The sequence below is a fragment of the Carlito syrichta genome, unplaced genomic scaffold, assembly GCF_000164805.1.
Source record: "Carlito syrichta isolate Samal-C Ts95f unplaced genomic scaffold, Tarsius_syrichta-2.0.1 Scaffold148020, whole genome shotgun sequence".
Classification (NCBI taxonomy): domain Eukaryota; kingdom Metazoa; phylum Chordata; class Mammalia; order Primates; family Tarsiidae; genus Carlito; species Carlito syrichta.
In genome coordinates, this window is record NW_007092116.1 from 152,476 (window position 1) to 180,466 (window position 27,991).

The following is a 27,991-nucleotide window of genomic DNA, read 5'->3' on the forward strand; positions in this document are numbered from 1 at the left end:
TTTTTCCTTCTTTCAGTTGACAAATTTCAAAGATTAATTCTATCCAAAGATTGGCTTACAAGGGTGTAGGAAGATGAGGACTCTCAGACACTATTGGTGGGTGGGTAAAATACTACCTTTGTATAGGACAATTTGCAGTAGCTATCAGAATTATGAGTATGTATACCTGCAAAATCCGCAATCCTGCTCTGAGAAATACATTCTTAAAAACCACTAATATACACATGCATAATGATATATCTCCAAAGATGTTCATTACAGCATTATTTGTAATAGCAAAAAGTTAAAAACCAAAAAAAGTAACTAGTAGGAGAATTAATTTTAGAAGATGCATCCATTAATGGAGTACTATATGGCTATTGAAATTGAGTAATATCTATCTGTGAGGGCTTGGTTGAATGTCTTGATATCAGGTAAAATAATCAAATTGTATGAAATTGGTTCCATAGGTCTGTATAGGCATAGAAGGAAGCTTGGATAGTTACTCATCAAGCTAGTCATGGTGATTTCTAGAAGGTGGGATTAGAGTCAGGCAGAAGACCTGTTCTTTTTCCATCATATACTTCTGGGCTGTTTGATGTTTTCAGAAAGAATGATTATTAGTTTTATAATTTAAAATGAATTAAAATATAATTTCAATGACAAAAAATATCAGTAAAATTGTTTTATGACATTGTGTATAGAGTGAATAAACATTTATCTGAGCACAACCCTTAAAGCATCAGCAAACTATTACATCTGGCCGTTCTGCAAAGAACACAGGTCTTTTTTTGCCCAGATGAGCGTGAATGAACTCTCAGGGTAGTTGCCAAACTTGCTCTGACCTTTACTGTATCTGTACATCCGTGAAGCTGGTTTCTTAAGTGCATTATTAAAAACTCAGAAAATAAAATTTTTAGATACTTGAAATCACCTTTAATCCATGCACACCCACAGTTCCCTCCCCACCATTGATGTTAAAACATGTACAATTTTTATATCCTGCCCTTTTCACTTAGACGGTGAACGTTAAGCATTTTCTCATATAGTCTTCCACATAAATGACTTTTTCTGGGTTGGGGTTTTTTTTTTTCCCCTGTGAGAAATGACACTGTATGACATTCTTTACACAAACCTCCAGGCAGATAGAGCCTAAGAATTTTACTTAGTCTCACCCTCAGATTATGCCACATCACTTTAGTCTGTTGTGGGCTTCACCCGCGTCAGTAGGCCAGCTGGTGCCTCCCCAGCTCAAGTTTCTAAAACGGGAGCTTCCTGTTCTTTCCTGGAAAGTTCAGAAGGAAAGCAAAGGGATAGGTCGATTCCCCTCCAGGAATACTAGAATAGAATGAGTAGTTGTTTTTGGATGAAAGCTGCATGAAGAATATGGATGGGTGGGTGGAAGTGGGAGACTTAACTACGTTCTCTGACCTTGTTTCCACTTGGCCACTACCAGCAGGACACTTGTGCTCTTGCCTGCTGGGCAGTGGGGCCACGTCTTCCCATTCCACAGACAGTGACCATGAGATGCCTCTCTGCTAGTCTTCCAGCATTCTTGGCCGAAGCACCAGTGTACACTGAGCTTATAAATCATTGCTGGATCTTAAACAATCAGGGGTCCCGTTTTGTTGATTAAATCAGATGTGTTCTTTTTTTGAAGATGCTTCATTGTAATTGCTCAGTGTTATATGAATTAAGTACTGTAGTAATTCTAAATATGGTATCCTAAGAGAGTTTTGTCCTGATTTTGCTTGGCTGCATGTGCTAAGGATCCTGTAAGGATCCTGCAATTCCTTCTGGCCTTAAATGAGTGAGAAATATTGGTCTTTCAGAAGCTTCAACCTTGGCCAGGCGCAGTTGCTCATGCCTGTAATCCCAGCACTTTGGGAGGCTGAGGCAAGAAAATTGCTGGAGCCCAGAAAATATAGCAAGACCTAGTATCTACAAAAAAATTTTTTAAATTATCCAGATGTGGTGGCATGTTCCTATAGTCCCAGCTACTTGGGAAGCTGAAGCAGGAGGATTACCCAAATCCAGGAGGTCAAAGCTGCAGCAAGTCATGATCATGCCACCACACTCTAGCTTGGTTGACAGAGTGAGACCCCAACTAAAAAAAAAAAAAAAAAAAAAAAGCTTCAGCCTGGTTCTACCTCTACCTAGTATGTAGAAAGCTGGAGAGAACAGCACTCTCACCTTGGAAATTTTTTTAAAAGTTCAAATAAATGACAATATCCTGATTTTTCTTGAGCCCATCAGAAAGCTGAGGTTCCACGGAAACTGGGTTGCCTGAAAGGGAAAGGAAGTCAGTGCCTCAAAGGTGAGCCCTCCAATGAGCACTGACTTACCTGTAGCAGAGCAGGCAGGAGAAAGAATTTGCCTAAAATTCTTGGTGAACTGCCAAAGGCTGACTGTAGACCAGCCTAGAATCTTGAACACTTGGAAGCCACAGGCTGCATAGGCAGTTCTCTATGGACTTCCACTGAGCCCTCACTCAGAAGATTGGGGTGGGAGACTGGGAAAGCCCTTCTCAGAGGTGCTGACCTGGAGGAGAGGAACAGCCTCTCCTGTTAGAAAGGCCCTAAGTATAAGAGAACTATAAAGAATTTGAAGCTGATTGTGCAATGAATGTGACCACAGCAACAACAAAACCCAAGCCCATCTCAACAACTCACTATATTGGCTCAACTCTCTAATGGTCTAGCAATAGAGACATACCCATTTCTAGCATTAAAAATATCTGTTTACCCTAGTCTCTACTACTACACATGAAGTCTGGGATTCATTCAAAAATTAGGTGATGCCCTCCAAAATAAGACAAATACACCCATCATCCAGAGACCAAGCAGAACCAGACTCAGAGATAATACAGATGTTGGGACTAACAGATGGAATAGAAGTAACTAGGATTAATATAATGAAAACATTCATGGAAAAGGTAGACAGCATATATGAACAGATGAGGAATTTCAGTAGAGAGATGAAAACTAACAAGGAGTCAAATGGAAATGCTAGAATTTTTTTTAAAAAAAAACATAAAAGGATGAAGAATGCCTTTGAGAGGTTTACCTGTAACCTCAAATAGCCAAGGAAATAATCAATGAATTTAAAGATGGGTTTGTAGAAATTACCCAAAATGAAATACAAAGATTTAAAAGAGTGAAAAAACAGCAAAAACAGTGCAGTTCATCCAAGAGCTTTTGGATACTATGAAACAGTCTAACATATGTGTAATTAGAATCCCAGAAAGAAAAATGAGAAAGAACAGGCAGAAGAAATATTTTAAGAGATAATGGCCAAAAGTTTTTCTGAAAATTATGAAAAACATCTAACCACAGATCCAACAAAGAGACCTCAAAGCAGGATATATACAAACACAGACAGGCTCACACACACATAGCTAGACACACCATATTTAACCACTAGAAACCAAAGATAATGAAGACCTTGAAGACTACTAGAGAAAAAAGTCACATTACATGCAGAGGAACAAGATAAGAATCAGTATAGACTTCTCATCAGAAACTATGTAAGACAGTAGACAATGTAAATATCTTTAAAATGCTGAAGGAAACAATTGTCAATCTAGAATTCTGTACACAGTGAAAATATCTTTCCCAAAAGGAGGTAACAAGAACATGTTCTCTCTTGCCACCTTTTTCAACACTGTACTGGAAATTACAGCCAGGGAAGTTAGGCAAGCAAAAGCAAAAGGCATTTTATTGGAAAGGAGAATAAAATTATCTCTAATCACAGGTAACATGATCCTAAATATTGAAAATCATAAGAAGCTTGATTTAATAAGCTATTAGGACTAAAAAACAAATGCAGCAGTGTTGCAGCATATGAGATCAATATCCAGTAACCATTTATATGTTTGTACTCTAGCAATAAGCAATCTAAGCATGCAATTAAGCCAGCCTAAGTAACATAGTGTGACCTTGTCTCTACAAAAAAATCAAAAACATTAGCCAGGTGGGGTGGCGAGTGCCTAAAGTTTCATCTATTTGGGAAACTGAGGCAGAAGGATTGCCTAAGCCCAGGAGACCAAGGTTGTGATGAGCCATGATTGTGCCACTGCACTCCAACCTGAGCAACAAGAGTGAGACCTTGACTCTAAATAGATAAATAAATGCAATTAAGAAAACAGTTCCATTTACAATAATATCAAAAATAATAAAATACTTAGGAATAAACTTAGCAAAAGAAATGTAAGACTTGTACTAAAGGCTATAAAACATTATTGAAAGATATTGAAGAAGACCTGCATAAATGGAAAGAAATCACACACTTATAGATAGAAGACGTAATATTAAGTTAGCATTTTTTTCCCCCAAATAGATCTGCAGATTCCACACAATGCTTGTGAAAATCCCAGCTGCCTTTTTTGCAAAAACTAACAAACTGATACTAAAATTTGTACAGAGATGTAAGGGACCCAGGATAAGAGATGTAAGGGACCCAGAATAGCACAAAAGAAATTGTAAAAGACAAAAAAATTGAGCACCTCACACTTCCTGATTTCAAAACTTACAATATAGTTACACTAATAAAGACAATATGATATTGGCATAAGGACAGACATATATAGAGATCAATTGGATTAGAATTGAGAGTCTAGAAATATACCTTCCATCACTACCTTATGCCCACAAACTCAACAACTTAGATGATATAGACAACTCCTTGAAAAAGATAAACTACCAAAACTTAGTAACAAATTGATAACTTGATAGTTTTTGTCTATTAAAATTAGTTTTTAATTAACAGAGAAAACTTCAGATCCATATAGTTTTACTGACAATTCTAAGAAAATCTAAGAAATAAATAATGCCAGTTCTATACAATCTCTTACAGAAACTTAAAGAGGAGTGAATATATCTCAACTCATTGTATGAAGGCAACATTATTCTGATAGCAAAGCCAGACAAAGCCATTACAAGAATAAAAAACTACAAACAAATATTCTTCATGAACACAGACCCAAAATCCTCAGCATAGTATTAACAGGGTCATTATACAAAAATCTATTGCACTTCGACATGAACAATTGGAAATTGAAGTTTAACATCAGACTAGGCACGGTAGCTCATGCCTATAATTCCAGTACTTTGGAAGGCTGAGGCTGGAGGAGTGCTTAAGTCTAGAAGTTCAAGGTTGCAATGAGTGGTCATTGTGTCACTGCACTCCAGTTGGGGCAACAGAGTAAAACACTGACTCAAAAAAAAAAAATAGTAACATCAGTACCATTTACAATAGCACACTAAAAAACATGAAATACTTAAGTATAAAACTTTAAAAAGTATAAGTGCAAGTTCTGTATGCTGAAAAATATAAAACACTGATGAAAGAAATCAGAAGACCTAAATAAATGGAGACCATGCTTATAGGTTAGAAGACTCAATAATGTTAAGATGTCAGTTCTCCCTAAATTGATATATAGATCAATGCAACCCCAATCAAAATCTCAATAGGATTTTTAAATTTAAAAATGTATTCTGAACTATGGGGGAAAAACAAGGAAACTAAAATAACCAAAATGTCTTTGGAATAAGAGAATACAGTTTGAGAGCTCACTATCTGATTTTAAAACTCACTCTAAAGTTAAAGTAATCAAGATAGTGTAGAGTTGGTAAAAGGATAGACACATAGATCAATCAATGAAGCAGAACAGAGAAATTGATTCACACAAATATGTCCAACTGATTTTCAACAAAGGTGCAATGACAATTCAACTCAATGGAGAAAGGATAGTCTTTTCAACAAGTGGTGGTGGAGCAGAGTTGGACATCCATATGCCACAAAAGAAAAAAAAAACAACAACCCTCAATCCATACCTCACACCTTTTTTTCCCCCCAATTGCTCTTGTTCTTTTTTTTAACCCTAATTTTTCTTTTCTTTTTCTTTTTTTAAAAACTTTTGTAACAGATGTATTGAGATATAATTCACATACCATACAGTTCACTCATTTAAAGTGAACAATTCAATGACTGTTAGTATCTTCACAGAATTGTGCATCCACAAACAGACTACAGTCAATTTTAGTGCATTTCATTAACTCAAAAAGAAACTCCACACCTCTTAGCTATCATGTCTTCCACTTCCCCGGCGGCCTGCACCCTTTCCTACCTTTAGGCAACCACTAATCTACTTTCTGTATATACATTTGCCTGTTCTAGCTATTTCATATAAGTGAATTCAAACACCGTGTGGTCCTTTGTGACTGGCTTCTTTCACTTAGCATGTTTTCAAGATCCATCCATGTTGTAGCATGTACGACACACATTACACCTTATACAACAATTAACTCAAAGTGATTTATAACCCTAAATGTAAAATCCAAAACTATAAAACTTCTGGAAGGAAACAGGAGAAAATATTTCTGAGCTTGGGTTAGGCAATGACTTTGATAAATTTGACTTCATCAAAATTAAAAATTGCTTTTTGAAAGACAGTTAAGAAAATGAAAAGACAAGGCACAGACTGAAAAAAAATTGTAAATTATATATCTGATAAAGATCTTGTGACTAGCACACATAAAGAACTCTCAGCATTTCATAATAAGAAAAAAGGCAACCCAATTTAAAAAATAATGGCAAAAAACATGCACAGACACTTCACCAAAGAAGATATACAGGTGGCAAATAAGCACATGAAAAGATGTTTGATGAAGGCCAGGTGCAGTGGCTCACACCTGTAATCCCAACACGTTGGGAGGTCATCATGGGAGGATTGCTTGAGCCAAGGAGTTTGAAACTAGCCTGGGCAACATAGCAAGACCTTGTCTCTACAAAAAAATTAAAAATTAGCCTGGCATGGTTATGCACACCTATAGTCCCAGCTGCTCAGGAGGCTGAGGTGAAAGGAGGTTGAGACAGTAATGAGCCATGATTGTACAACTGCACTCCAGCCTGGGTAACATAGTGAGACCCTGACTCAAAAAAAAAATGATGTTTGATGCTAAGGAAGTCAATCATTAGGGAACTACAAGTCATCACAATGAGACACCACTAAAAATCTATTAGGATGTCTAAAATCTTAAAATCTGTCAATACCAGGTGCTAGCAAAGGATGTGAGGCATCTAAAACTTTTTTGGCTGGTACAAATACAAGATACAGAAAAGTAGGTTTGACTATTTCATAAGTTAAACATATGCTTACCACACAACTCAGCAGTTCTATTCCTAGATATTCACCAAGAGAAAGGAAAACTTCTATTCATTCAGAAACCTGTATGTGAATATTTATAATGAATATTCATAGGCTCCAAATACTGGAAACAACCCAAATATCCTTCATCTGGTGAACAAATAAACTATGATATACCCATATAATGGAAGACTAGTTAGAAAATAATTTTCAATGAGCTACTGAGAAATGCAGTAGCACAGATGAATCTCAAGTATATTATGCTGAATGGAAGAAGCCATTCAAAAGACTGCATACTTTATGACCCATTTATACAACAGTCCAGAAAAGGCAAAACCGTGGGGGACAGAAAACAGATCAGTAGTTGCCAAGGACCAGAGCTAAAGGGAGGATTTGACTATAGGGAGGCACATAAAAATTGGGGGCGAGAAGGCAGAACGGTTCTATATCTTGATTGGTAGGTCACATGACTAAGCATTTGTCAAAACTCCAAATGATATCTAAAGAGGGTGGAATTTACTGTATATAAATTATGTCTCAATCAACTGGACTTTGAGGGGGAAAGAAACCTTTTCCTCTTTTGTATTGAAGTCCCACTTAGGATTATGTAAACACCCACGTTTGGGGGACATTGTTGTTGTTTTCTTTTTGAGACTGTGTCTCACTCTGTCACCCAGGCTGGAGTGCTGTGGCATGAACTCCTGGACTCAAGCTATCCTCCCACCTCAGCCTCCTGAGTAGCTAGGACTATAGGCATGCACCACCACACCTGGCCGTTTTTGTTTTGTTTTGTTTTGATTTTTTCTTTTGCAGAGACAAAGTCTCACTGTGTTGACCTGGCTTGAAATCCTGTGTTCAAGCAATCCTCCCACCTCAGCCTCCCAAAGTGCTGGGATTACAGGCATGAGCCTCTGTGCCTGGCCGGTTTGGGTATAAATATATATAGTGAGCTCTGATCTTCACTACAGAGCTCTATAGCTGTTGGTAGTTTGGCGATTAGTTGTGGCTCAAAGAGTATTTCTGTGTATGAGATTTACACACAAGGCATTGACTGAATCAAATCAACCCTGTTGCCCATAGAACATTTCAGCATACTACCACCTCTCCGTACATGGAGGGGTGACTTTATTGTTTATGTAAGGGAGAGGTAATTTATTGCTAAACGGTGGGAAAAATAATAAAAAGTATCCAAGTGAAAAGCAGGTAGCAGAAGCAGATTTGATCTTGCTTCTTGTAATCAGAGCATGCCTTGTTTTGTGAGTAGAAACTGAGGGAGCTCAGAGTCTAAGAATTTATTGTCAGTACTAACAGGTCTTCCTACAGGCTCCTTTCCCCTTTGCCTTCACCCAAGCCTTTCTCAATCTTGATAGTCATGTGCCTGTTTTATCCCTGCACCCTGAACCTTTTTAAATTCAGACAGATGGAAAATGAGACTCAACCCTAGGACTCACAAGTTCACCTAGAAGGATTTACTCCACATGAAAATGTCCCAAACTGCTGCCCTCCTATAAGTCTTCTGGGGACCCTCTAATCTTCCTTTGTTCCTGAGCCCCAAGTTTTTCTTTGCAATGAGAAAGGAATTGAGCTTCATTGGTTTTCAGCTGACGTGTCTCTGTGGGAGGATTCAGAATTGTAATTGGTTTCTGTCTGGGTAGAAGCCAAGAGGTGTGAGAAATCCACGGAGTGTCATGATCCTAATCATGTAACACTATTACTGACACCCACATCCTCCAGGAGCTCTATTTAGAGGGAAGCTCAGCACAGGCTCTTGTTTACTGAAAAGCTTTTATTCAGCCTGAAGAGAAATGGGTAGAGAGGAGAACCAGTGATTAAGTGTAGCCATGAGCGGAAGTCATCTGTTGTGCAGTCTCATTTGTTCCCTCCGTCCCAAGCGCCAGCGGTCCCATCCCCAGTGGGTGGGTCCCTGCCATCCCTCCTGACAGCTCTGCCTCTCCATCCACCCCCACCTCACTCTGCACCCTCCCTCTCCATTTCTGCCTGTGTTCATCCTGTTAACCTAACGATCACAGCTGGTTGTCCTAGGGCAGACGGATGCTGTTCTGAAAGTCCTTCCATAGCTCAGCAGGGTCTGTAAGAGGAGGATCCATGAATGCCTGCAGGCTCTGTCCTTAGAGCTCAGAATAAGGGAGATGGCAGTCCCCCCACCACCACGTGTTCCTAGACCAGTGTGACATTGCAAGTGCCAAGCTGCCTAAAACCCCCAGGGGCTCCTTGAGTGCCCTTTGCCTCCCAGAGCAGGCAGCCTCTCATCCTTGCAGTCCTTGTCTTTGTTATCTTTGGAGAGGCTCTGCAGCGCAGCCTCCCACATCCACCCCCGACCTCCACATCTGGATTCGTTGCCAGGGAGCAGAGGGGCAGTGTGCAGAGCCCAAGCCCAGGGCCAAGAGTGCTAGTCCAAGAACCTAGAATTCCCATCAGGTCTCTCCCTTCCTGCTCCAAAGTGCCTTTTAGACCTCTTCCTTTAATTTATTCCCAGTGAAATCTAAGTCTCATTATAGTGCAGTATTGCTGCTCCTGCATAGCTTTGAGTCTTTCTATCTGGATTTTTTTCTTATTACTGCTTGATATTATTGGTCATTTGTCATTTCTTTTCTAATAAGCTCTGGATTGTCATAAAATGAAACGGGTTGTTAAGAATCCAAAATCTAGCCCATTTGCCATTGTGGGGTTATTTCTAAACCAGTAAATGTTCTGAGAGATATTTGACATCATTTGCTATTATTGTTTCCAGGTTTGGATGTCCTTTTTTGCTGTGTTGTTGTTGCTGTTTTGTTGGGTGTGGTTTTGTGGTTTTTAAGAGGAAAATGAAAGAAGCATAGAATAAAATGCTAGAAAACAAACCCACAGCCCATCTGTGAGAGCAGGTGTCACAAGTAAGGTTTGGGGTTTGCCTGTTTCTGTTTTGTAATCAGAGATGATGACACAAAGCATTCAAGGAGAAGACACAAAGAATATTCTGTAAACATATTCACACAATAACCACCTAAAAGGCCACCTAGAATTCTCTATGTGTAAAAATCATTTCCTTTCTCAGCCACTCTTACACACAAGGAGGTGAACATGGCCATATGTGATATTCATTATTTCTCTGTTTTTTTTCTATCACAGAAAGCAAGATTTTTAAAATAACTATATAGGCTTTCATTTTACCTTTATATTGTTATCCTGTCCACCCTCAACTGGTTACCATAAGCTCCTCTGTCTCAACAATCAGCCAAGAGGAAGTAGAGTTTTTATCTTGTTTATTTCATTTCTTTTATATTTTGGGACTTTACAATTCATTGTTTCTTAGTAGGGAATCAGAGCTAGCCAAATTTCTTCAATGTCATGCATGATTAAGGAACTACATCCATGTTATATAAGCAAGTAATCATACTTCTGAAGGGAGTAGATTAAATCCTGGTTTATTATTTGCTCAATGTAGACCTCTCTTAAACATTGGCTATGCACACCCTGACCCACTTGTACCCGCACACACATATATACACACATAGACCATTAAGGAAGGACCTTTGCTCAAGGAATAGAGAAAAGGGCAATTTGTCCAGCATCTGCATATTTCAAATGAAAATAATCTTAGTCTTTCTGAAGTTGTGTCTCATTAGGGAAAGGCACTAGAGTCATAGTGGCTCACGCCTATTATCCCAGCACTTTGGGAGGCCAACGTGAGAGGATTGTTTGAGCCTAGGAATTCGAGATCAGCCTAGACAACATAGAGAGATCTCATCTCTACAAAAATTTTAAAAATCAACCAGGCATGATGATACATGCCTGTAGTCCCAGCTACTTGAGAGGCTGAGGCAGAAGGATTGCCTGAGCCCAGGAGGTTGAGGCTGTAGTGAGCCATGATCGTGCCACTGCACTCCGGCTTAGGCAACAGAGTGAGACTCTGACTTAAAAAAAAAAAAAATTATTGTTTAAACCTAACCAGTTTGTAGTTCCACACTCCTGAACCAGCCTTCTATCATACGGAGCCCCAAGGTCGCCCCTTCTGCAGGGTCAGCTGCCCCAAAAGATCCTTGCCCTCTCAGGCCTGACCTGGCCTCTCACGAGAGCCTCTTGCTGGCGTTCCTTCTTTTTCATAAGCTCAGTTACCTCCTGACTAGGTACCCCAGTTCCTTTTGGCATCAAGAAAGAACAAAGGCACGTGTCCTCGAGCACACCCATCTTATGCTTTTGTTTCCAGTGTCTGAAGCAGCACATTCAGCCCTTGCCTGCCCTGCTGCTCTTCGTGGACCACAGTGTTGCCCTTTGTTCCACACGCTCCCCAAGGAGCCAGGCAGTACTTGGCCCCTAGGGTCCAGAAGGCTGTCCCATGGCCCTGCTCCCTATCATACACCTCCCAACCTCACCTGCAGGCCACTCAGTCGTGGCTCTCAGAACCCCCAAACCAGCAGGCACAGGAATGGAGAGTACCTCTCTCAGCCCAGGGGAGGAAGGCCAAGTGTGCATTTTGTAGCTGTGTAGACCAAGACCCACCATCGCCGTGCATGCTGTCCTGTGCCTACTGAGGGGCATCGCGTATATGGCCAGACTAGACAGTCCAAAGCCTTCAACATTTGAGGAAGAGCAGCCTTTATCTGGAAAATAGCTATCACCGGCCCTCTGTATCCACGGGTTCCACATCCACAGAGTCTACCAACCTTGGACAGAAGATATTCAAAACATATATAAATAAATAACAACAATACAATGATCTTTAAAAATGCAAATTTTAAAATATAGCATAACAACTACTTGTATAGCATTGATATGATATTAGATGTTATAAGTAATCTGGAGATGATTTGAAGTATACAGGAGGATGTGTGTGGATAGTATGCAAATACTGCACCATTTCATACCAGGGACTGAGCATCTACAAGTTTTGGTATTCTAGAGTCCTGGAACCCATCCCCCATGAATACTGAGGGTCAACTACATGTTTAAATTACTGAACTTAACTGAATACTTTCTATTGTTGAAGATCCCAGAAGAACATGACCTGGAGAGTCAGATCCGCAAGGAGCGGGAATGGCGGTTCCTACGGAACACCCGTGTCAGGAAGCAGGCACAGCAGGTCATCCAGAAGGGTAAGTGGCATCTGCAGGCACGTTCATGTTTGAGGAAGCAAGGCCTGTGCAAGCAGGCCCCATGCTGCACACATGTGGCCTTGTCCCACCATCCCCTGCTCTGGGACAGACCCGTTCACCTCCCTTGCAAATAGGGAAATTGAGGCTGTAGAGAGGAAGTTGTTCCTTGAGGTCATACAGCCAAGTGGGGAGCTGGGAGGGGGCCCAGGTGGGAGCCCACCTGTCACCTCTGGGAGGAAGGATCACCAGGACTCTGCTTCTTCGCCTCAGGGCATGTCCACACCCTCAAGGCTATCAACAAGGGTAAGCCCCTGGCTGACCAGCACCTCTCAGGGAAGCAGAACTTTTGCATTTTGACATCTCCAGAAGGAAAGGAGCAAACCTTTCCTGGGCCTCTGGGAGTTCATGTCTCAGCAACCTGAAGGGGTGTCCCTAGGTCAGACCTCACAGGGAACACAAATATAAGATCCTGGTTTAATTCACTAATGTCCACCTTGTCCCTGAAATGGCTAACTCTATCACCCCAAACTCTAACTCAGTCACAGTTTCACCCAACCTCTTACCAAATTTGCCAACAGACACTAAAATCGCCCTCCTCCCCCTTGTGTGCTCCTTGTTTGCCCTTCCTATTTCACCCGGGAGTGAATGGACAGTGAGCAACCGAGAACAGCAGGCATTTGCTGCCGCCAGACAGTGACAGCTCTGGCTGTGGGTACACGGAGGCATGGAGGCAGTGTAGGGAGTGGGGAGGCCCTGAGGGTCTTCACAGCAATAAGGGTGCCAGGCTGCCCCACCCCAGGGACCCTAGTCTCCCCCACCTCCTAGGCACTGGCCCAGCTCTGGCCTAAGTACAAAGCACAGCATCGTGTCTCACATACCTTCTCCGCTAAGCCAGCTCTGGCTGCAAAACCTAAAGCTACCCCCAGCCAGACCAGGACGGTCCATAATCAGGGCTGCTATACCATTCTGCTGAAATGCTGGAAACTCAGCAAATGAAGCCACGAGACCAGGAGGCCACGCGACCGGGAGACCTCGCCAGCGAGCTCGGACTGAGAGTGACAGAGGGGCGAGCCCACACCCTTCCTCCAGTCTCCTGCAATGCTTGGATTTGGACTCAATGTATACTTTTATGTTTATGCCACAGCCAAGTGCGTGCTGAGAAAGATGCAAACATTAAGAAAGGGGGGAAGTGATGCCTGTAGATGGAACAGAATTAGCCAGAGAAGTCAGCATCACCTAGGCAATAGGATTGGGAAAGTCCTGTGTCCTTCCAGCCCCTGACCCACCCCCCAGCCTTCCCCTTGGTGACATTCGTGACCTTGGCTGTCATGCTCTGTCATTTGCCTATGTACAAAATGTACTCGCTGCTGGGGTTTCTCTTTAGCTTTTGATGCTCAAAATTATGCCCACTGTTTTGACTCCCTCCCAAAAATCTCTGTAACTAAGAATGAAAGCGCCTCTAGGGTAACACAGTTGCTGTCACACTAGACCCCTCAGCTTCTTTGACTGTTCATGTGACCCCTTCATTACTATAAAGTGATTTTCATCTCCTTTCTGTAGATTTTGGTGTTTGCTGCTTTAAGGAAGGGAGCTGGGCACTGAGGTTGTTGGTAACAGAGTAGCTCACCCTTCCCTGAACGTCACTGAGGCTTCAGCAGACACTGCACTGTGGTCCTGGTGCCACCTGAACAGTGCATGGCACAGGCAAAGGAGCCTGTGGTCTGCTCAGGCAGGGCCCAGCTCAGAGCATCGTGCAACAAAGTGCCCAATTACATGTCTTTGACCTTGCACCCGAAATGTAGGCTCCTCTAGCCAGAGCATAAACCCACCCACCCCACAAAGAAGACTTGGGGCACACTATGGGTCCTCTAGGCCAGACCAGAAGCTCAGATGAGGACATGCACTTATATAGGCCAGGGGGCTTTTCTCTGCACTGCTTGGAATTGGGTCTTCAGCTAAGGAGGAGTACATGGATCTCTGAAATGTCTTCCTGGGTTCCCAGAAGCCATGCAGGTATCTGAGGCCAGGGTGGGGAGGCTGCTCATCTTCCCTCTTCGATGCTGCAGCGGAAGATGGGATGTCTGCACCCAAAAAATCCCAGCTGCTCCAAGTAAACCTCATATCATTTACCAACAACGTGTCCACATCCATATTGATTCTGTCTACACTTTTCACCTCTTCCATGGTTCCTTCTAAAAGTCTTTTTTGGGGGGGAGGGTTTGGAGTTTCACTGTTTCGCCCAGGCTGGAGTGTAGTGGCATACTCACAGCCACCACAACCTCAACCTCCTGGTCTCAGGTGATCCTTCCACCTCAGCCTCCCAAGTAGCTGCAACTACAGAGGTGCATGCCACCATGCCCAGCTAATTTTTTTATTTATTGTAAAGACAAGGTCTTGCCCAGTTGCCCAGGCTGGTCTCAAACCCGTGGGCTCAGGCAATCCTCTCGCCTCCACCTCCCAAAGTGCTGGGATTACAGGCATGAGCCACTGCACCTGGCTAAAGGTCTTTCAAAGTCATGAAGGGCTTATTTCCTAATGCTAGTGTTTGGGGCCCTGGTAAGTAAGTCTAGTCCACATTCCTTTCCTGTGATAGATCTGTGATTATATGTCCTTCAATCCTATAATTTCATAGTTACCATCTTTCTAGATTGAAAGACCCCTCGGAACTTTGGCTGGAGTGTGGATAGTGATGCCATGCCCATGTTTCAGCCTTGAGTCCGTGTTATAGATCAGAGGCTTACCAATTCCTGTTCTGAAGTTTTTAGTGCTTTCTTTGTAAAATCTCACCCAAATGAATTTGTACCTATCTGAATATTATTGATGCACAAGTTGACAAGCATGTACTGGACACTTGCGACCATCTTTGTGTCAGTAGCTGTGGGGGTCTGAGCAAAGGCACAGATCCCTCCCTCTGAGGACACAGTGGGCTGACGTCACCCTAAGAGTCCAGACATGTCTCGTTCCTTGTTTTAGGCCCCTGCTTTCCTTCTGTTTCCTTTCCTCTCCACGTCTCCAAACACAGGGTATTGACATCGGCCATGGTAAAATACATTGTCAGTATTTATTGTAAATTAAAACTGCTACTGATTCCCTTCTTGTGTGTTTCTTTTGGCAGGCATCACAAGACTGGATGACCAGATATTTCTGAACAGGAACCCTGGAGTCCCCTCTGTGGTCAAATTCCACCCCTTCACCCCATGCATAGCCGTAGCCGACAAGGATAGCATCTGGTATGCATCACGCTTGCAGAGACCTTCCTTCTGACTGATTAACAGTTAACCACAGTGGTGTGTGTCCCTGTTCACTTCCCCCAGCACTGCTCCTCTTCCTCGCAAAGCAGACGGGAGGCCGCTTTCACTACTTTTCGTGGAAGGAAGGCACTTGCCCCAAGGCCCTTAGTGCCGTTTCAGCTTGAGGGGTCTCAAGAGCATCCTGAGAAATGTCCCTAACCGCCCTCTACTCTGCTGCCTGGGCCCGCCATACCCCACATGCCTAGCTCTGGCCTCATCACCGAAGGACAGTCTAGAGTCCTGACCACAGGTCACAGGGTAATGGCAGCAGCTTCCAAACCACTCTTGTAAGAGAGATGTGTGTCCAAGAGGTTCTCACTTATTACCCTCTCTGCAGAAGCAAGTGTGTGACAGAAAAACAGCCATAAAAAGGCACCAGGTGCCCAAAAGAGAACCAAGTTTAATTTATAGCAAGTATTGCCCTTATGTAACAGAGAGCCACTTCACGGGGGAGGACCAGTGGGAGGGGGGATTCTTTTTATAACTCATAAAAGCCCTGTTGTCCTCACCTCTGTTTCTTATTTCTCTCTATTCTTAAAAATTGCGGTAAAACATACATAACATAAAATTTACCATTTTAACCATTTTTAAGTATATCTACAGTCAGTGGCATTAAGTGCATTCACATTGTTGTGCAACCATCACTACCATCCATCTCCAGAAACCTTTTGAGCTTGCACGGATGAAGCTCTGTTCCCATTAAACAACTACTCCCCACTTCCCTTCTGCCGGCTCCTGACATCCACTAATCTCCTTTCTGTCTTTATGGATATGACTACTCTGAGTTCCTCATATCAGTGAAATCATCTAGTATTCGACCTTTTATGACTGACTTATTTCACTTAGGATAATATCCTCAAAGACATAAGGTAGCTATCGCATATGTCAGAATGTCCTTTTTGTGGCTGAGTAATATTCCATTGTATGGCCATACTACATTTTGTTTATCCAGTCATCTCTTAACAGACACCTGGGTTGCTTCTACCTTTTGGCCAATGTGACTAATGCTGCTGTGAACATTGGTATTTAGGTATATGTTCAGTTTTGTGCTTTCAGTTCTTTTGGGGATATGCCCAGAAGCAGAATTGCTGTACCATATGGTAATGCTGTGTTTAATTTTCTGAGGAACCACTCAACTGGTTTCCACAGTGCCTGCACCATTTTGCAATCTCACCAACAGTATACATAGACATGGGTTTCAATTTCTCCACATCCTCACCAAAACTTTTATTTTCTTATTTTTATTGGTTTAGAGATGGGGTCTCACTGTGTCTCACTGTAACTTGGGCTTGCTGTTCCCTAATGACTAGTCTTATTCACCTCTTATTTCCTTAAGCTTTTGGGACTGGGAGAAAGGGGAGAAGCTAGACTACTTCCACAATGGAAACCCTCGGTACACAAGGGTCACTGCCATGGAGTATCTGAATGGCCAGGACTGTTCCCTTCTGCTGACAGCCACAGGTGAGTGGGGTTTGCACGGCTAGAACCTAAACCCAGAGTGGAGGATGTAGCAGGAGACAAGGTTAGATTCCGAGATTCATGAGACACATTTGCAAGTCTGTCTTCTTGCAAAAGGCCCCACACATACATGAAGGTGACCATTGTTCAAAAACTGGGAGGTTTGTGAGGGAAAGGACTTCAACAGCAAAGGTAGGAAAGCAAAGCTGACACACATCCAGTATGATTCCAGGGACTTGTCCTCTCATCCTGGATCCCTGGCCTCCCCAGAACATGGAGAAGCCCCTGTCAGCCTCTGTCCTCTAAACCTTTGTGAGAGACTTTGTGGGTGACATGTGACACCCCAGGAATGAGGGAGGGGTGCCCAAAGCCGCAGCACTTTCCAGGGGCTTCACAGCCAAGATCTCTCATCTTTCACCAATCACGTGCTCCCTGGGGCCCTCGTATCTGCCTCCTCCTCAGGCCCACCTAGTTCCTGCCTCCTGAAGGATGGCCTATCATGATTAGCTGATCAATGGCTCATTACTAGTAGTGAGTCTCACTCTGTTTCTGGTTTTCTTAGGGATTTTAGTCTGAAATGTCTTAATTTCACCTTTACTATTGAGCAATAGTTTTCCAAACCACTTTCCTGATTGTTGACAGTATTTTCCTTTAACACTTTAAAAAGATGATTCCATTGCCTATTGCAGTTGAGAAGTCACCATCAGTCAGACTGCCCTTCCTGTAGAGATCATGGCTGCAAGGTGGGCGAGGGGAATACAAATGAGAGAGAGCAAAGGCATGTGTCCTTGACTCTCACACCCCACCCTCCCATGCTACCCTGTCCTGGTCCTGGTACTTGTCCTGGCCCTGGCTCTGGCTCTGGTCCTGGTCCTGATGCTGATCCTGGCCCTGTTCCTGGTCCTGGTCCTGATCCTGGTTCTTAACCTGGTCTTCATCTCCTGGCCTTGCATTGAAATTGCCGAGTTGGTTCTCCTCTCTCAAAGTGTTTGTGACCACACTGTGAGAGCCGTGACCAAGGGTACGTCTCCTCCAAACAAGGCCACCTCAGGACAATATAGAATAAAGCCATATCTAAAACCAGTCTTCTCCCTGTAGGTATCAGGCTGTGACCGAGAGGAAACTCATTGGGGTGGGCTGAGGGACTAGCAAGGCTCCACCAAAGGCTTAGGACGAATCAGGTGTGAGCATTTCTGAGCACCAAAGAGGAGAGAGTGATTCCTTGGCTGGAGAAATGAGCATTGGAGAGGGGCAGGGTCATTCACAGAGCAGGGAGGAACAATGGAAGGGCTCTAATTTCAAAACAGGAATGTTTAATGTATGGGGTGGAGGCCAGAGAGTGGACAGGCAGATGGGGTGGAGGCAGAGAGTGGACAAGCAGGCAGGTTGGAGACAGGGCCATCATCCATGAGGGCCACCACCTGTGTAGGGGGCCAGGACAGTTGAAGACTTGAAGAGTCCCTAAGGGCCTTGTGTGAAGCGCTGGTGAGGCCAGAGGTGGAGGTCTGGGGAAGGAGACTGGTAGACCCACACACTTGCACCACACACGAGGCTGGCCTCCTGCCTATCCGCTGGCGGACGTTGATGACTGTTTACTCTGTTCCAAGCCCCAAAAAGCAAGGAGGAGGGTCCCTGCTTAGTCAAAGAGCCCCAGGGATCTGGGTACCTGTCAAGTGAAGGCTGATTTGTGTGTGGAACACGAGAGGAAGTGTTAAGGAGAGTGGGAAAGGCCCCAAGATGTTTGGTGACATGAAGCTTCCAGTCTATTCCTTGACACAAGACGTCCCATCCCCACTTGAATTCTGTGGGAGCCTGCTTCCCACCAGGGAGGGAACACGTGGTGCTGCAGAGCTAAAGGAAGAAGCAGCACAAGTCCCAGAGCCACTCAAAGTTGAGTCTGTGGCCACTGGGGGTCAGAAGTAGTCATGAGTCCTCCCATCTCCTTATGCTGCGGCTTCTCCCCTTCATTGCCCAAGTGTGACTCTGAGGGCAACATGGCGAAAAACCAGCGTCCAAAGACCTGGAACCGTGACTTGCGAGTTGAGTCGCAGGCCCAGGCATGAGCAGAGTCCAGCTCTTCAGGAATCTTGCCCCCCATGTGGAGCACAGGCCAGGCCAGCACAGGGCCCAGGTTTCACATCCTTCCCTCTCTCCTTCCCCAGATGATGGTGCCATCAGGGTCTGGAAGAATTTTGCTGATTTGGAAAAGAACCCGGAGATGGTGACTGCTTGGCAGGGGCTTTCAGACATGCTGCCGACAACACGAGGTGGGCCCACCTGGCTCCTCCCTAGGAACAAAATGAGGTCCAGAGCTGCCGGGACACATGAGGTTCTGAGTCCTTCTGGGGCCGTCTCTCCATAGGCTGCTCATCGCCTCACATTCCCCCAAATCATAAACCAGTGGCTTCCCCCCAACAGCCAAGAGAGCACAGAAATTCAGGAATCCGAGCATGCTGCTGGTCTAAGCCCCAGTCCTGGGTGTGGTCAGCTGCCTGGGGGTGGACCTGTCCCCAACTTTCATCCTTGCTTTGCGATGGTGTACTGCTTGGGAAAGCATCACTACTAGCAGGGCCTGAGGGACCCGCGTCATGTGTTCTTTGGGTGGACACCTTCTGTACTTGGTGGCCTATCCAGGCTGGCAGGACATGTGGCTGCAGTACATGGCACTGGGCACAGCTCTGCATGTTGCCTGTGCTACTGCACAGCCTAGGTGAAGGGCTAGGCATGGCCTGCACCCTCTATATCCACCAGCACCTGATTTCTTCCTCTTTGCCCATCTGGGATCTAGTTCTAGGTTTCTGATCGATCATTCAGAGCTCTGGACCCCAACCCTAGAGAGAACAAGTGAAAGAGAATTCTGGACAAAGGCTAAGAGCAACCCTGTCCTCGTTGCTCTCGGGACACATCACAGTGCCAGCTGTGCACTTCAGGACTCCTCCTGTGACTTTAGGGACCTCCTCAGAAGGTGGCAGCCCTCTTCCTGCCCTGACTTGCTTCCAAGTGCGTAAAGCTCTCTTTGCTGTGCTTAGCCACGGTTCTCCACCTGGCCTGCGAGTCCATAAGGCCACTGCAGAGGTGTCTGTGAGGGGGAAGAGGCACACTTGCTGGGGAGGAGCCTTGAGTATCACCAGATCCTCAGAAACAGCCCCCTACAGTCATGCCCTCTGCAGAAAGGGGCCAGTGAGTCCTGGCCACCTCCTTAACTGTGGAGTCTCAGTCTTCCATGGGAACGGTGTGCAGGGTGTTGGGAGGGAAGACGGAGTGTTGGTGAGCTTCCAGGGAGCCAACAGGAACTGGATGATCTGAAGGATGCTATTCTGGTTTATGCTCTGCCCAGCCTGTCAGGAAGCTGCTTGCCCCAGGAAGCCCAGGACTCGGTTCTCTCTGTCTTGGAGATGGCTCACCAAGGTACAATCTTGGTTCAGAGGTTTGCAGCTGAAGAGGAGCCTCAGCCCAGCTCCTCAAAAATCCTGTGAGATACGTGTAGGGTCTCTGCATCAGCTTGTGTCTCCAGTGCAAACACTTATGCACACACACATACTGAGCCTGGGGACACTTCCTTGTGTAGGTTCCCATGTATACCATCGGGAGAATGGAAGTCAAGCCTGGACCAAGACCGTCCTGAGCCATGCACTCATGTTCAGAAGTCGAATCAGTGCTCAAGCTACATGTATGAGCAAAGCCACCCGTGGCTCTCCTCACCAGCCCTGGGGCCACCTGATGTCCTGCCTCTGAACAGAGAGCTGAGGCTCACTTCTGAGAAGCTGATCTGTGGAGCCTTTGTGTGGAGAGAAGACACCGTCCCTCCTGGTGCCCAGGCTCCCAGCTCGACCTACCCAGAGACACTGGGGCAACACCTATCAGTCTGGCCACACTGAGCCAGCCAGAGCCCACCGAAATCCTTCCCTTGCAAAGCCCTCCCCGGACTGCCTACGGAACCTCATGATCATGTTCGCCAGGACACTGGAAGTCTTGCACCTTTTACTTTCCCACCTAGAAAGATAACCTGTTTTGACCCAAAACACCAATGATTGAATTTTCATATTTGTAAAGCAGATGTCTACCCAAGTCAGTAGACTATCCCTGTGAGATGGCCCTTCCCTAGGCAGAGGTGCAGTGGTCTTGGCCTTCTTATCTGCTCTTGACTCTCTCTTTCTATTTAGGTTCTTCTAGCCCTCTTTGGTGTATATGTGTGTGTGTTTGATTTGGGGTCATTTTGCTTGGGATCATTTGCACTTAGAAGCAAGTCAGGATGGGAAGAGGGCTGCCACCTTCTGAGGAGATCCCTAAAAACTCGGGGATTTGCCCCTGTGCCCTCATGGGACCTGCCTTACCCACGGACAGCAGGAAGGTGGGCGCCTCCTCTCCCGTTACCTGTGCCTGCCCAGATCCAGAAGCCCAGAGCGGTCCTTCTCCTCTGCTTAGCAGCACTCATTCCCGTGGCTGTGAAGTTCCTCGGGGCCAGCAGGGGATGGGGCTATAGTCTTTCTTATTTGTTCCATCCCTTACATCATCCATGTGGTCCCCTCTGAAGCTAAGATAGCATTGGCCCATGAGCATGTGGATTTTAATGGACTAATCAGGTAGCCATGTAAGGCTCTGAGAAGAAACCTCAATCTTTTTCAGAATTTGATGCACAGATTCTGGAAGCATCTGTTACCATCTGAAAAAAAAGCATCTGTAATGCCAGTCATTACCAATGCACTCATATTGCAGCTGTCTTGGATGCACAATGCTAAAACTAGATTAACAGACTCAAAACGTATAAAGATCAAAATGAGTCCTTTTTATCTCTCAATCTCGCTATTTAGAAAATTATAAACAAGTAGAGCCTTACAAATCCAGGCAACAATATATTTCTTGCAATTTGTAGGATCTAAGTTTCAGAGTACCTAGCCTTCCAGGAAATATTTTCTTGTCCTCGTCTGTCTTTTAAATGCTCTTTGCCAATGTCAAGGGAGCATCTGACTGAGCAGCCATGGCCTGGCAGGGACTCATGTGACCAGAATTGCAAGGGTGGAGGTGGGTGTGTCCCGTGACACTGAAAACAAGTTCTATAGACCTGGATTCACATTTTAGTGTTTTGTAAAGGATTCTTACATTAAAAAGTTCAAAATGGAGGCAAGATGGTTACAAAAGAGAAAACTCAAGACTGACCTTATCTTCACCTCTGTAAAAAATGTAAGGACATTATTAATCTCCAGAGCAGAAAAACTAAACAAAGCAAGAAATGGGCTTCCATTCCGAAAAGAGGGACAAGGTCACTTTCTCTGAAAACCTGAAGAAAAGCCAGAGGACCCCCTTTTGAGGTTGGGGCCTGGAGGAGCAGGAGGCAGAACAGGCCTTGTTTCATCATCTTTAGCGGTTGGCTGGACACTGGCTCTACCAGCCAGCACACAGACTCCCCAGCCAAGTCTTCAGGACACAGTGGAACCAGACCATCTTTCCAAACCCTGCTGGTCAGAGCTGGCCCAGTTCCCAGTTCCGCATTGGAGCCAGCAGCAGCCAGGACAGGAAAGAAGCAGGGACTGACCCACCACGGCAGCTGTATAGCGCTGTGGGAAGATGGCCCAGTGGTGGTATGCATGAACATTGACAAGACTCTGGGGCCTAGTCAATTATCACTATCCAATCATGGAAGCAGCTGGAAGCAAGCAGAGCAGTGACCTTGAAAGCAGAGTGGCTGCAAGTCAGGGGCTTTCCTAGGGTCACCCTCTGCTCCTCAGGAACAGGGAGCTCTTGGTGCCCTCTTTTGATCTTCCAGAATCATGGGCAGATCTAGAATCTCCAACTAGCAGTCCCTAGTGGACAGGATCCCCCTCAGCACTGTGGGAGTCAGAACCAGGCAAGGAAAGTAGCCGCTGCCCCCATGGGCCCTGAGAAGGTGAGCAGGTCAGGTCTGACTTGCAGCCAGACCTCTCCTGCCTTGTCACCTGGATCCCTAGAGTGGCCACCAAGTATTTCTTCACCCATTTTCCAGAAAAGCAGCAGAAATTTAGGTGACATGGTCTGCTCCTGAGGCGCAGGTTTCTTGCTGTTTCCGTTGCCAGCACCAAGTCTCTGGCCCCACCATTGTCCCAGTGTCTCAGTGTGGACAGACAGGGGGTGCTCACAGGACCCCAGAGGGACATGGCATGGCCCCAAGGGGGGCTCTGGGTCTGTGCCCCAGGGAGGGGGTGGGGGCTGCCATCCTGTGGATCTGTGGGTCTTGAGTGGGGCCAGGTAGGAGGGGTGAGGATGGCTACCCCTCAGAGCTCCCAAACCATTGCTCCTGAGCATCTCCTCAGGTGGGGGATGTGGGGCCCTGAGAGGCCAGTTCCAGATGACAAGATCCTCAGAGGTTTAAAGTCAGCCAGAAATTAGGAATCTCGCTTCAGGGTCTGGGGGAGCATCCACCACCCCATGTAACACCTAGCAGTGAAACAGGGTGCAGGTAGACAAGGCCCCAACCACTGTGGTCTCACAGACTGGATATTTAGTTTTCCTGACTGGTTTGGGCCTCAGGAGAACCACTCCTCAGAGAAGACTGTGGGGCTTCCTGATCTGCCCCAGCAGCCTTTATCCCCCAGACAGGAGGGTGGGCAGGGCGGGGCTAGGCGTACTGTGTGGAGGAGCCAGAGCAGCCTGCCTGTTCCTGCACAGACCCAAAAACCAGGCTGCCAAGGAGACCCTGAAAGACAGGCCCATCAGAGACTTGGGAGGGTGTGTTAAGAGTAGAGTTTGGGAGCTCGCCATGGCTGTGACCTCCCATTCAGGTGACTGGAAAGCTTGCTGTCCTTCAAGGTGATGGGTTTTGCTGAAATCGCAGCCATCAATTTTGTTCCTTCTACTCATCGTGTCTGGGAAAAGAATGTCACTTTTTTTCATCCTGTACCAACTTCTGATGAATTAGACATTCCCTCCTCCCATCTTGTCTAGAATTTCAGCAAAGCCTCCAGTGAGGCTATGGCTGTCACCATTTCAGGACCTGGCTGAACTCCGTAGCCACTCAGGAAAAAGCTGTTTTTCATCAGACAGTTCTTATGTTGATCTGAGTGATTATCTTCCTGAGTCAGGAAACCCCTCAGAGTTGATGGGCTGCTGAAAAGGTCACATACAGTAGGGGAAGCAGCCTGGAAGCTTTCCAGACAAGATCCCTGTTCTTTTGTATTTTGTTTTCAACCAAAGCTCACCAGAGTGCTGCTTGGCAGAGCTGATCAGACAGAGCCTCCTCCCAGCGTGTGGGAAGGCATTGTCCCTGCAATGGACCACCACACACCTCTAGGCTATGGGATCTGTCTCACTTCATCCAAATGCCCCAACACTCTATCCTGATCTTGGGGCTGTGCTTCCCTGTGAGGCAACCCTCTTCTGAGGTATGATGCAGCTTTCCTGGGACAGGGGTGAGCCCAGCCTGGGGTCTTGGGTCCAGCTAGATCAGCAAGTGAAGGTCAGGCCACTCACTGGTCATTGCGTGCATCTCAGAGAAACCAATATTGACAACACTGTCATTTAAAAGAGGAAAGAAAGACAATTACTTGATAAATCACTGAGTTATCAAATTGTTATCTTACATGTTTTCCCTGGGGTCAATCAGAGCAGTGTGACACCATGGAAAGAACAGGACTCTAATACAAGGTAGGCCCAGTTTGGGGTCCTGACTCTACCTTGCTCTTTCTTCTTGTTGACTTTTGTGAAAATTACTCAACAATCTGTTCAGCCTCTGTTGAACAAGGTGTCAGCAAAGTCTAGCTCAGACCAGTCAGGGGTTGTATCACAGGGCCCATAGACAGGGTGACAGAGGCAAATACTCAAAGGCTTTAGCATTCCCACCACTGTCTGCTTGTCCGCCTGGTCCTGAAGTGGCCTCGGCATGGCCAGGAAATCCAAAACAATCCACTCCTCTCACAAGATAGAGACATAAACTGACAAGTGTGGAGCTGGGCAGTTCTCTCTGAAGAATGATCCCGGGGATTCACTCATCTGGGTAGTCCCCTGATGCCAATCAAAAGGCATCAGGACTTCTGTCTTGTGTCAGAGCCTGCCACCTGGACCCGTGCAGCATCTGAAGCAAAGACCTGTACTGGAAAGGGAGGATGGCTCTGGTGGTGAAGCCAGTGTCATCCCAGGAATGCTGGCAGCTCCAGCGACAAGGCCTACCTTGGATTGGTACATGGGTCTGACCAGGTGACCCAGAGATAAGGCTCCCAATCAAGGGTCTGGAGAGTCGCCATGTCATTCTTTAGTCCACCCTCAGTGGGTAAACAATTCCTACAATTCCTGAGACACTGGCTCAGGCCAATCACCCTACATAGTCACATTGTCAGCCCTGTTCGCACTGACAGGAGGGCCTGAGTCCCCCCAGGGCTGTGAGGCTCCTCACTGGCCCTAAGGTAATTATTTGTACCTGCTTTGAATAACACTGTGTAATCACAAAGCAGTGAACACTGACCAAAAAAATGACCACTGCTGTCTGAGAGATCCACGGTCACCGGGTATTTGATGTATTGCTAATATTAGTGTGTTGGTTTTTTAAACTCCAAAATATTAAATTTAAAGGAACAGACTACTAAAATGAATGGCTAATGGGCCAAAGACAGAAATCATACCCTCCTTTCCTTCTTTGTCAAGTACTTAGTAAGGACTTTACTGCACATCTGATCTGGGAAAAGTGTGGCTCCATGGAACTGCTGAGATTTCATCTTCCCTGGAAGTAATGGGCTCAGCACATCAGCCAGTGTTCGCAACAGGAAACTTACCAGGAGTCAGGAGGCCTGACCTTTGCCTGCCCTGAGCCCTCCTTTGCCTTTCTCCTGAATTTGATGTTCCAAGAATTTCCAGCACACACACATGCCCACTAGGACTCCCAGGGTGCCCCAGCCTGTGTTTGAGACTGTTTCCTGTTTTCTCACATCTTAAATATTGTCCAATATTCATGTTCTTGCCTCGTCCCTTCATTTGTTCTGCCCTGTCATCATGTTGCCTGACCCAAGGCATCATTTCCTGACAGAGTACCCAGGAGGAACTCTGGGCTTGGACTCGGCCACCCAGGCCCAGGGCCTGCCTCAGCACCCAGACAGGTCAGCATGCGGTCCACGAATGCAAAGCCCAGAGCTGCATAGATGCTTCTCTTTTTTTCATTTTGTTATTGGGGTGAGATTCACATAGCATTAAACCATCTAACTCAGTAACATTTAGTACATCCTTAAAGTTGTACAAGCACCACCTCTATCCAGTTTGAGAACATTCTCATCACTTCAGAAGGAGACCTGGTACCCATTAAAATGATTTCTCCTCATAGCTTTACTTACTTATTTTTTCTTGGCCCTAGGGCAAAAGGTGGCTTTTATTTCCTTTTGGGGAAGGAAGGAGAGGAGAGCTTTCCCAGGCACACAAACCTAAGGAAGGGTGACTGCACCCCCAGGGGAAGGGGCTGGAAGAGTAAATCACTCAGAAGGGCTCATCCTTGTCCACTTCTGGGTCCTCAGCTGCAGGCTGTGCTGAGGTACAAGGAGGCATCTGCTAGTATTCACAAAGAGGAGGGGAGGGCAGATGCCCTGAGTGAGGGAGCAGACAGCTGTGGTGGCCAACCCCACAACCAATGCCTGCCCAGTATGACAGCTTTCATAAGGCCTGACTGGTGTGACTCTTCTCTCGAGAGGGGCCTGAGGGGCCCACAGGTAATGCTCGATCCAATGGCTGGTCTTTAAATGTCCATCTCAAACTGTGACTCTTCACCACGTGCCCGCTTGCCTTCTGGGCTATTGCACAGGTGGCTCTGGCTAGCTTCCATGGGGGCCTCATCACTGGCAGGGCTGGTGACCCAGGGAATGGTAGGTAGATCTCTCAGGAGTGTTTTGGTCACAGGAGAGTTTCAACACTCCATCGGGAATTTCCATTTGTAGATGATCCTGGTATCTCCTGGGATAGTGCTGAAGAGCATGCCACCAGGGGTCATGCTGTAGTCCCTGGGGGACTGCTGCATGCCATTATCAAGCACCACTTGACAGGTGGCAGGGATGGCCCAGCTTGGGGTCTGGCTGCAGCTGCTGCTTTTTTTTTTTTTTTTTTTGAGACAGAATCTTTCTCTCTTGCCCAGGCTGAGTGCAGTGGTACAATCATAGTTCACTGCAGACTCAAACTCCTGGTCTCAAGGGATCCTCCTGCCTCAGCCTCCTGAGTAACTGGGACTACAGACACACCACCATGCCTGGCTAATTTTTTAAATTATAGTGATGAGGTCTCACTATGTTGTCCAGGCTGGTCTCAAAACTCCTGGGCTCAAGCGATCCTCCCACCTCAGTCCTCCAAACTACTGGGATTTTAGGCATGAGCCATCACACCCACCTCCCATAGATTCTTTTTTAAACAGAGTGGAACTTTTAAAATGTCTGCAGCTAAGCCAAGCTGTCTGTGTTTGTAGATGTGCCCCCCCGATCTCAGAGTGGGTCTCTGGGCTTCCTGGTAGGGTCGAGATAACCTCATCTTTAGCCAGGAACAGTCACTAAAACACACACTAGGAATCCCGAAAGGGTTACCCTCCCCAGTGACCCCAACGCCACTTCCCAAGAGCATGGTCCTGGGTGGGCAGCAAGAATCCTTCCTAATTTATTAGGTAGATGCACACCAGACATCTCACAAGGGGAGGGGATATCCAGCTGTGTGTTTTCAGGCTCTGTTTATCAGCTACGTGGCCAGGGTATAAGTTAAGCTTTCCTGGACAGAAACGGGAAGCACATACCTCCTCCTACCCTGTCTCCTGTACTGTCCCAATTATAGCCCTAGGGCCTCCCACCAAAGGAGCAGGACTGAGAGATGTGGGCTTGGTATCCACCTCGCAAGGCTCTTCTGACATGCTGGGATCAGATACATCACAGTAGCGGGACTGCACTTAAGAAGCAAAATAAGGCCGGGCTTAGTGGCTCAGCCCATCATCCCAGCACTTTGGAAGGTCGAGGCGAGTAGATTGCCTGAGCCCAAGGGTTCAAGACCAGCCCAGGCAACTTGGCAAGACCTCGTCTCTACAATAAATCAAAAATCAGCCG

The 27,991-nt window shown here is 45.8% G+C and overlaps 1 protein-coding gene and 1 pseudogene across 1 annotated transcript in view; one reads left to right on the forward strand and one right to left on the reverse strand.

Moving 5' to 3' along the window:
- The window catches only part of RPTOR (regulatory associated protein of MTOR complex 1), a 173,668-nt gene that overhangs the window by 138,631 nt on the left and 7,046 nt on the right, over window positions 1-27,991 (forward strand). The window contains exons 20-23 of the mRNA XM_008050496.2: window positions 12,114-12,219; window positions 15,335-15,449; window positions 16,846-16,970; window positions 19,130-19,234. Coding sequence (XP_008048687.1) covers window positions 12,114-12,219; window positions 15,335-15,449; window positions 16,846-16,970; window positions 19,130-19,234 — 451 coding nt within the window. The remainder of the gene's footprint in view (window positions 1-12,113; window positions 12,220-15,334; window positions 15,450-16,845; window positions 16,971-19,129; window positions 19,235-27,991) is intronic.
- Window positions 26,653-27,801, reverse strand: LOC103251874 (annotated as a pseudogene).